At 48.9% G+C, this 10537-nt stretch overlaps 1 protein-coding gene, 1 long non-coding RNA gene and 1 pseudogene across 2 annotated transcripts; 1 reads left to right on the top strand and 2 right to left on the bottom strand.

Moving 5' to 3' along the window:
* Positions 1-507: 507 nt before the first annotated feature.
* Positions 508-940, bottom strand: LOC124670304. Its single transcript, XR_006992470.1, has 3 exons — positions 856-940; positions 632-741; positions 508-553 (listed from the first exon to the last, which is right to left on the bottom strand). It is a non-coding gene; the product is annotated as an uncharacterized LOC124670304 (long non-coding RNA).
* A 1468-nt stretch (positions 941-2408) lies between these two features.
* Positions 2409-3426, bottom strand: LOC124671924 (annotated as a pseudogene).
* A 2490-nt stretch (positions 3427-5916) lies between these two features.
* LOC124675053 (7-deoxyloganetin glucosyltransferase-like) lies at positions 5917-7667 on the top strand. The gene is made up of 2 exons (XM_047211116.1): positions 5917-6464; positions 6585-7667. Exons 1-2 carry the CDS (start codon positions 5948-5950, stop codon positions 7541-7543), a joined length of 1476 nt encoding a protein of 491 aa, XP_047067072.1. The 5' UTR covers positions 5917-5947; the 3' UTR covers positions 7544-7667.
* The last annotated feature ends 2870 nt before the right edge of the window (positions 7668-10537 follow it).

The raw sequence follows: 10537 nt of genomic DNA, 5'->3' as shown, positions 1-10537 counted from the left end.
GAGAGAGAGAGAGAGAGAGAGAGAGAGAGAGAGAGAGAGAGAGAGAGAGAGAGAGAGAGAGAGAGAGAGAGAGAGAGAGAGAGAGAGAGAGAGAGAGAGAGAGAGAGAGAGAGAGAGAGAGAGAGAGAGAGAGAGAGAGAGAGAGAGAGAGAGAGAGAGAGAGAGAGAGAGAGAGAGAGAGAGAGAGAGAGAGAGAGAGAGAGAGAGAGAGAGAGAGAGAGAGAGAGAGAGAGAGAGAGAGAGAGAGAGAGAGAGAGAGAGAGAGAGAGAGAGAGAGAGAGAGAGAGAGAGAGAGAGAGAGAGAGAGAGAGAGAGAGAGAGAGAGAGAGAGAGAGAGAGAGAGAGAGAGAGAGAGAGAGAGAGAGAGAGAGAGAGAGAGAGAGAGAGAGAGAGAGAGAGAGAGAGAGAGAGAGAGAGAGAGAGAGAGAGAGATCAGACTCACCAACAAAGTGGGCTTGGAGGTGGTGGAGCACAGTAGTTTTGCTCCTCCTGCCTTCTCTCGTGCAGTGCAGTTCTCAGCTGTCCATGATCCTTATCCCACATAAATACATAGCTACATAGATACAAAATGTTTTTTAGAACGCGAAGAATATCAGACCAAAATCTCACAAAATAACTTTTTAGTTATCACCTTATCCAATAAGAGACGAAAAATGGTTGTAACACACTTTCCCCCACAACAAGAAAATGACACCCTGGCAGCTAAATACTGCTTTGTATAGTCAAGAATCTTCTTATCATCTGCAAGAAGGGATGATTAGCAGGGATGATTTGCAACGGTAATAAGCTAGTTGAGCTATGTATTGTGAGAAGATATGTGAAATGCACTAAAGCAAGAGAGTACAGAAAAATGACCTTCATCGCCTAAACTTCATACAGTAGAAATCCCTTCAATATCACTATCCAGGAAGTTTGAGCCACTCAAATAATTGCAATAATCCAATTAGCAGCATGGGACACGCATTTACATGATACCTGCAACAAATTTCAAAGAATAATGAAGCTCGCAAATATAAACGGAAAATTTACCTGGATCAAACAATTAACAACTTCTCGATGAAACAATTACCAAGCACAAAAAACAGTCAAATAACCAATTCGGATTCCTGACATGTGAGAAAGAATGGAGAGTATGTAACCTGTAGATGCTACACTCCTGGGCTAACATGCGGGGACATCAGCAACGGTGCCATGAACAGCTTGTTTCTCCAGTAAGCCCTCCACCAACCGTGTCATGAGGAAAGTGCACAAGAATGTCTAGTGGCAGGATCCTAATATAGACATAGTTATTTCAGTTCTTGTCCAATCCAAATAGGTGCATCGCACAAGCATGATCCATAATCTTGACCTATTGCAAGGAGCTAGACCAACAACTCAAGTTACTATCGGTGATTGAGGATAAACTTCGAAAAAAGAACTTACTGAATAAACAATAATGCAAAGATAATACATAGATTAATCTCCCCCTACGGGTTTTTGTCAAAAACCTTGTCTGCAGAGATAAAAGAAAACCTACACAAACAAATATGAAATTTCACACATGCAAAAGAAATAATAACAATCCAAGCCAGTGACCTGACATGATGAAAATATGCTTCTACATCTCAGTATACCCTTATTGGCCAAACCCTTCCTCACATATGTCGCAGGTAATAGGCTTTTGTCATTATCTTATACGGCAGTACTACAAATTCACATTGGTACATTCCTGGCTCCATTCAAATAGAAGATGTGCAGGGGAAGAAATAAATCCGTTAAGCTGCACCGGGAGTAGGAGATGATTCATGGCCTGAACAAGAAGAAAATTACCTAGGGCTTGGGGATTTTGTCACTAACGCCATGGAGCAGAGGGGATCCCGCGGACACCCCATCTCCCAACGACCTCCACCTTTTCCACCCCAAGAGCCGCGAAGCATCGACCACTTGCTGCTGCTACCGGCGCTGGGGACGATGTGAGGTTGCAGGGCGAGCGGCCTACTCTTCCTCTCCCCGTGATGGCGCGAGGGGATGTTGCGAGTGGCAGCCTTGGCTTCCTCCAGCGGCGGCATGGGCTTCCTGCCGACGTGGACGCCGTGGCGCACGCCTGCCGGTGGGCGGTGGCAATATCATTTTAAAGACTCTCAAAAAATATATCATTTTAAAGAAGCTCCAATAAGAGTAAAATAACAAGTGAAATGACACTGCCAGTATTGCACAGGTGTACTATCATAATATAAAAGGGAGTTCGTGATGGTGGTGGCGCGGCAGTGGTATGGTGCTAACTTCGCTCTCTCACACAAAAGAAAATACACAGACTCGTGGACCTTCTTATCCCCTATTTTTCTTGTGGAGTTTGTTTCTTTTCTTTATTTTCTCACCAAACCAACAAAATAAGTAGTTAGTCATTCAACATGTAATATCACGTTGCTTTAATTCTTCAACAAGCCAAACAACCTCGTATGCAACTGTAAACAAACATTACCATCTTTAGAAAGCAAAAGCCAGAGTAAATTTGATATGCTTACAAAATATAAAGGCTGAAAGGGATAATCATTAATCTAAATAAATATTTTACTTGTTTTAAGCATGAATGTACTGGTGAAGTCCGTAGTAATGCAAGTGACACTAAGCCAGTAGTTACCGAAGACGAGAAGAACAATAGGAACCAAATAAGCATACCGATCCATCAGAAGCTGTGTAGTTTGGCACATCACCAGATTGGAACTCCATATCATCAGGAATCAGCTGCATACAAAAGCAGAAAACACACCCAGTGAGCCAGAATGTGAAAGGTAAACAAGAACTTGTAAGAGCTTGTACTGAATAATTGACCACATAGAGAATTCTGAAGTTTATCGATTTGCTCCACCAATTTGACAAAGCAGCTCCAATTAAAAGCACGAAGCCACTCACATGATTTTACACGAAGATCTGAACAGGCCCGGCCTCTGCGAAGAACCCCATCTGCGAGAACCAAGCAATCGAAGTTCAGTAAACCGGGCACTGCAGAGCACATCACGCCTGCGGATAAGAAGGCCACAATACAGCAGTCGAGTAAAAGCCCACCTTGTTGACCATGGTGACGACAGCCTCGAGGATCTCGCCCTTGAAGGGCCGGAAGACGACGCACTGGTACTTGACGGGGAAGGTGACGAAGCCCGTGCCCTCCCGGATGAGCCCCTTCCCGACCTCCTCCACCCCCGTGATCGCCACCACGAACCCGTGCCGCCCGCTGCAGTACAGCCAACCGGATTCAGCGCCCCTGGCTCTAGGGCTCGGCGAGCCGGAGGAGGGCGGGCGGGCGGAGGAGGGGGTTGACGGAAACCCTACTCGCAGGTGCCCTCGACGTCCTTCATGAGCTTGGCGACCAGCTTGTCGCGGAGGTGCGGGCCGAAGTGGCGCGGGTGCGGCCGCATGTTCCGCTCCCGGGACGATGTGGAAGAACATCCTGGCCTCTCCTCGTCGGCCGGCGGCGGCGGTTGGGAGCGGCGGTGGTGGCCGAGTCGAGAATGGGCTACTGCCTAATCGATCTCTCGCACCGTGACCAGGAGAGACGCGCACAGAGAGCCGAACGGTGGTGGAGGAGGGTGGATGGCGGCGGAGCAGGGTGGGAGAGAGGAGAGAGAGACGAGGGGATTGGGGAGGACATCACGTGAGGGGATTGGAGGATGCGGAGCGAATGAGTAGGGTTTGGTTTGGGTCTCCAGTTTTGTCTCAGCACGCGAGAGGTCTGGCCGGGCGGGCTTTTAGTGACCCATGGATAAAAAGTGGGTCTGCGGGAGGGCCTCAGCGCCTTGGACGAACGGCCGGCCGAGATCGCGCCACGTCAGCTCGATCGGACGGCCGAAAATCCAAACGTCTGTGAGAGCCCCATGGGGGTGCAGCAATCATACCGTGGGATTATATGAATAAGTGCAACGCGAGTCTCGTGATAGAGTAACAGTATAATATTGTTTACAAGGTACGTCTATTACCAGTACTTTGCGTGAAACAGCTCAATTACACGAATATACGAGTAAGTGCATCGCAACATTTGACCAAATTTATATAAAAATATTAAGTCACATCTTTGTATTTTCAAAACATATTGCATGATAAATCTAATTAAACTAAATTGATGTTATAGTTGTTGATATAATTTTAACAATCTTAATTAAATTTATACTAATTTAACTTAGAACAAAACTAAAACTTCACTCATTTTGGAACGGATAGTGTCGAGTCCAGAAGACTCCAGTGAGTACTCTTAGTGGATAGTGTTATATGATCGGTGTTTAGCAGCAGCGTTCTCGATGAGTAGGGCATTGACACTGGCAGGCATTTTTTTGGACGGTACTCTTTGAGTTTCTTGAACTTTTGTGGTTGTATATGGCAATGGTGGTTGATGACGCTTGGATGGCCTGCAGCTTTTGGGCTGCTTGCTAGGGGCGAGGGGGGGGGGGGGGGCTACTTTGTACTGGAGGTAGGGAACGAGGCCGCGGCCATGAAAGAGGTATCAGATAGTTGGGAGAGCGATGGCTCCCATGATCAACATGGAAGAAGAAACGAGAAGGATAAGCAATATGTACTGAGGTAGGAGGACACACGGCAAACAGTAATCGAAAGATGAAAATTAATACAATGGCCGTGCATGAGGAGGTTGCAACGAGCGCGACCCCCCAAGTGAGATGCATCGTTTTCCTTAATATATTCCATTTATCGAAAAACCCTCTAACAAATAACTTCATGGTAGTGTTTGATTAGTTCTGAGGATTTTTTAGGAGTATCCTCATGCTCAATTAACACCATGCGAGTACCAAGCAAATCTAGCCATCCATCCACAATGATAACTTAGTCTTTTTTGATTGCGTACTACATATACGGTTGCATCTTCTTCCGTGGATCAAGCAACTCCCCATACACACTAGTGGAGGGAAAACTAATTTACGTGTGGTCATGACCGGTGAACAACTATGCACTCCTTCCGTTGTATAACTTAATTCTCAGCCAGATAACGTGATTAAATCTTAGTTGTAACCTATATTAGAACTCACCATTAGTATAAATCATAAAGCAAATCTAGTGGTTCAGAGATATTTTTTCTAGTTGCAACCTCACTTGCACCACATCTTCCAACTGAAAAATCTCAGTTGCATCCTAAGTTATAACTCAAGTGTGCGAATCACGATGAAAATCTAATGGTGTACGACTCGATTGAGAACTAGCTGAGATGGTGTACGACTCGATTGAGATTTGAGAACTAGCTGAGATCTGGCAAAAGCGTAAACTTCAAACAAGCCACAACAAAAATTATGAAAAAGAGGGAGTATTATGTAACATATGATGATGTGTCTATCTACATTATACTTGGTGCTTATGGATATTATGAACGTATGGTGCGAATTTGTTGTTTCAATTTTTTTAATATTTTAAAATATGTCTAAGATGCAATTTAAAATAAAAAAGAATATATACTCCGATGTGCTAAATCATCACTTCTAATATTATGACGTATATATGTATCTATCCACATTATACTTGGTGCTTCAGGATAGGATCCAACGTGGCAGGCTAGCACTCAACGTCATGCAGGCCGCCATTTTCGTATCGTTGATGTAGGCAAAATACATTCTGTCGCTAGCTTGTTGTGAGTCGTGGCAGGCGGCGTCCCTTGATAGGACACATCGCGAACTCGTAACACGTCATATCCATGCCGCTAGCATAAGTACCATGGAAAACACTCTATTCAGGGTATTGCCATGCGCATCGGCGTGCGGCTCCTACCACGGTCTGCCCGGACCAATGATACGCGCGAAGCTGCAGGGAAGGATGTGGCGGACATATTGCGTCATCAGTGAGCTAGGTGCCGATACATATACACCGGCGCCATTATTACTGTATAAATACCAGCTCGATCCCTTCCTCACTTGAGTTCAACACACCCATCACAACCTCACAAGTAGTAGCAACAACCAACCACGTGAAGGAGATGGGCTCCGTGCAGGCCGACGCCGACGTCAAGCCGCACGCCGTGTGCGTGCCGCTCCCGGCGCAGGGGCACGTCACGCCCATGCTGAAGCTGGCCAAGATCCTCCACTGCAGGGGCTTCCACATCACCTTCGTCAACTCCGAGTTCAACCACCGCCGCCTCCTCCGCTCCCGCGGCGCCGCCGCGCTCGACGGCATCGAGGGTTTCCGCTTCGCCACCATTCCGGACGGCCTGCCACCGTCCGACGCCGACGCCACGCAGGACGTGCCGTCCCTCTGCCGCTTCACCAATGCGACCTGCCTCCCCCACCTCAAACGCCTCCTCGCCGACCTCAACGCTTCCACCGAGTCGCCGCCGGTCACCTGCATCGTCGGTGACGACGTCATGAGCTTCTGCCTCGACGCCGCCAGGGACATCGGCGTACCATGCGCGCTGTTCTGGACGGCCAGCGCCTGCGGCTACATGGGCTACCGCAATTACCGCGACCTCTACGAAAAGGGCCTCTTCCCACTCAAAGGTACAGTGCTACTTACTGGTCCACTAGCTCGCTTCCACGATCTATTATCATCTTCCGGTGCTACGAGAAAAAGCTTTACGGGTTGATGAATTCAATCGGGTCCTGTGACCATGGATGCAGACGCGGAGCAGCTGACGAACGGGTACATGGACACGCCGGTGGACTGGGCGGCGGGGATGAGCAGCCACATGCGGCTCAAGGACTTCCCGACCTTCATCTGGTCCACGGACCCGGACGAGTACATGTCCCACTTCGCCCTCCACGTGACGGAGCGGATTGCGGAGGCGGACGCCGTGATCCTCAACACCCTGGAAGAGCTGGAGCCGGGGGCGCTGGCCGCGATGCGCGCCATGTTCCCGCCCTCCTCGCCCATCCACACCATCGGCCCTCTAGCCTTCCTCGCCGAGGAGATCGTGCCACAGGGCGGCCCTGTGGCCGAGCTGGGCTCCAACCTGTGGAAGGAGGACCTCTCCTGCTTCGGCTTCCTCGACGGCAAGGAGTCCCGGTCCGTGGTGTACGTGAACTACGGCAGCATCACGGTGATGACCAACGAGGAGCTGCTCGAGTTCGCGTGGGGGCTGGCCAACAGCGGCCAGGCTTTCCTGTGGATCATCAGGCCGGACCTCATCAAGGGCGACGCGGCGGTGCTGCCGCCGGAGTTCCTGGAGTCCATCAAGGGGCGGGGAGTGCTGGCGAGCTGGTGCCCGCAGGAGGCGGTGCTGCGGCACGAGGCGGTGGGCGTGTTCCTGACGCACTCCGGGTGGAACTCTACGGTGGAGAGCCTCTGCGGCGGGGTGCCGATGCTGTGCTGGCCATTCTTCGCGGAGCAGCAGACCAACGCCCGCTACGGCTGCATGGAGTGGGGTGTGGCCATGGAGATCGGCCACGACGTGCGGCGGGAGGCCGTGGAGGCCAAGATACGGGAGGCCATGTGCGGCGAGAAGGGTAAGGAGATGAGGCGCCGGGCCGTGGAGTGGAAGGAGACCGGAGCCCGCGCGACGAAGCCCGGCGGGCGGTCGTACGCCAACCTCGAGAAGCTGATCGCCGACGTGCTCCTGTCGGGAGGCAAGCGCCGTTAAAATGTTACTGTAGTAAATTGTCATTCTGTTGCTACGTCCAGCGCATGCAGTGCAGTGGATGCCATGCGATTCGCTGTGTATCAGATAACGATATTATTGTATATTCCTGTTGATTGCTCCGTTTCTTCAAAGCAAATGGGTGTCAGGTAGCTAGCTCGTGCGAGTACCAAATCAATGTTCGTTGCTGATTGCTCCATTCCATGACCGTCAGGTAGCAAGCTCGTGCGCGGAGACGGTGCCGCGAAGATCCTCCTGAGCACGACCCGCGCAACAGATTAGATCAGATCGAGACTCCTACGCCGGGACGAAGCTCTCTGCTAGAAACGCCTACCATCGTGAACCGGAGCATCACCACCACTCGTCTCATATATTCAGATGATCTGGATCCATTCTTTTCTTATCCATCGCATGCCCAGTCGACGGCAAGCTCCAGCGAAATCTGCCACCAGGGTCACGTTCGCACCTACATTTTGACACGGATTTTATCATCAGATGCAGGCCCACCCGATTATTGAAATGCAGGACTGTACCCTAATTCAGGGCCTCTTTTATTCACAGATTTGAGAAGAAAATCTTATGAGACTGGGACTAAATCTTGAAGTCGTAGTCTTCTTCGAGTAACACTGAATTAGGATTTGAACCAACTAACTGCACCGACGCAATCCCGTAAGTTTCTTTCCGTATGCAACTCTAGCATTATTGTTTTATATATTTTTTCAATAAAGGAAATATATTAATATCAAAAATTACCAATTACATTTAACCTCTGCAACAACGCAATGCCCTAATGTCATTACGAAAGCACACAACCAAAAAAAAAAGAGAAAAAGAAAACTATGAAATAAAAGTATCGCTACAATATCCTAGTCTTAGCAACAACAATACATCCACCACTAAGACAACACCTGAAATTCAGACTCTCCAAAAGCGACGCCTCCAAGAAGGGAACAGTGCACCAGCACCGTCGTCGCCCGATCAAAGATCTTAGGTTTTCACCCTGAAGATAATTTCCGCTCTCAAAACAATACCTTCAACAAGGACATTGCCAGGCACAATCAGTTAAGGGCAGACCTTGGGTTTTCACCTTGAAAGGTAAGACTCCGAACTTCACATGTGTTGCCGCCCCCACTTTTATACCACTGCTGCGAAACCCGGAACACCAAGCAAGTCCTCAACGGCACATACTTGAACCTCCCTTAGCTAGTACTTCAATCCGGCCTTCATGATATTCTCTCCTTCTGACTTCACCATGGCTCAAGTGTCACTTGATGTCAACACAGAGCTTCGCGCATATCCCTCCAGAACCAAACGGTCGGAATAAAAACATGGGTGCGCACGACCAAATACCACCGATCCAGCAAACTCCAGGCAATAGAAGCACTATTACATTCGTCGGTGGTGCCTTCCGGAACTCAACACTCCGGCCAGATCGAGAAGGGGAGACCTCAGTCAGGCCTTCATCTTCGCCCAAGAGAGACCCTAGGACCGTCGCCTTTATTCAGTTCGGGCCCCCACACCGGCGACCATCCCAGGCTGGCCAAGGTTGCCGCCAGAGACACCATGCACAAATCGCGTAGTCCGGAGACGCCGCTCACGTCCGGGCACCACCACAGCCGAAACGCCAGCCCTCCACCGCCAGCCACTGAGAGGCGAGGAGAAGAGGACCTAGGGTTTCCCCCTGCAGCCCGCCCCCACCCATCCCCTCCGCCGTCGGCAGGGCTCACCACCACCTCATCGTCGTCGTGCCACCGCCGAGCCTAGCCCGAGCGCCGCCACTGAGGCCCTCGACGAGAGGGCCGCACCCTGGCCCGAGGAGGAAGTCCCACGTCCACCCCCTCACGCGAGAGAGGACGAGGAATCCCCACCGGCGCCAGCGCCGACCAGGCTTTGCCTGGCCGTGCCCCTGGCGGCGGCGAGGGAGGGGGGAGAGGGGGGTGGTGGCGGCGACACGGGAGAGGCAAACAAATAAAGTGCGGAAGCCATCCCATAGTCTATTGTTTTACATATGTGTCAATGTTTGTGTGATTCCACCGTAGGTAAAAGAAATAATTCTTACATGAGGCTGGAGCGAATGTTAGATTTTCTACCAGATATAGTGCAAAAGATTTCTTAGGAATTCTTTTACATGGGATTCAATCTTACAAATCAGACAAAAACTATAGAAAAAAACCCCAAATCCTCTGAATCCTACAAAGTTCTATCAAAAATCATTTGAATCAAAAAGGTTCTCAGCTTTTCTATAAAGTTCCATAGTGCATATGGTATAATACATTATATCACCGAGAAATTCATTTATTAGTTTGTACAGTTATTTTTTCTTGGGATGTGCCATGTTATGATTTCATGGCATGTTACCAAATTCACATCTTTTTGCATCCAGTGATATGCCATGTTCGTACTACCTCAGTTCGAGTGAACAGGGTTTGTAGTAAACTGCTAAAGTGATCGCACAAATTTTCATATATGTTTACTACAAGTTATTATAAATTTAACACGGTCTAGACATTGCTTGAGTAAACCTTCCTTGCTTCGCGAGTTGGTTAATGTGGCTAAAGATAATCCACATCCTATGATTATAGGTGGAGATTTTAATTCGCTACGATTCACTTATGAGAAGAGTAGAGGCAGATTCGACGATCAATGGTGTCTTTCTTGTTCAGTGTTGTCATAGATAGTTTAAATTTGAGAGAAGTTTAATGATTGGGAGACAGTTTACTCGGGCAAATAGTCTTCCGGAGCCGATATACGCGAAGCTGGATCGTGTATTTATGGATTTAGATTGGGAATCAAAATTTTCGCTGATGTGCTTCTGCTCAGGAGGAGACTTTGTCGGATCAGGATCCCATGGTGTTAACCACTGGAACGACTAGACTGCAATGTAAACGCCAATTCAAATTTGAAATTGGTTGGTTACACCGATAAGGTTTTTTTTTTATTTGGTTAAAAATGTGTGGGAGAGGCTAGAGGCAGGTGTTAATCACATTTAAGTGTGGA

Source organism: Lolium rigidum, chromosome 7 (assembly GCF_022539505.1).
Source record: "Lolium rigidum isolate FL_2022 chromosome 7, APGP_CSIRO_Lrig_0.1, whole genome shotgun sequence".
NCBI classification, from domain to species: Eukaryota; Viridiplantae; Streptophyta; class Magnoliopsida; order Poales; family Poaceae; genus Lolium; species Lolium rigidum.
The sequence above is the reverse complement of the archived record's forward strand: the minus strand, read 5'-3'. Positions and strand labels throughout refer to the sequence as shown.

Bases quoted from the DNA above. Each gene is read 5' to 3' on its own strand.
- LOC124675053 (XM_047211116.1), top strand. From the start codon at position 5,948: ATGGGCTCCGTGCAGGCCGACGCCGACGTCAAGCCGCACGCCGTGTGC. The intron at 6,465-6,584 runs GTACAGTGCTAC...CCATGGATGCAG, and splicing joins GGGCCTCTTCCCACTCAAAG to ACGCGGAGCAGCTGACGAAC.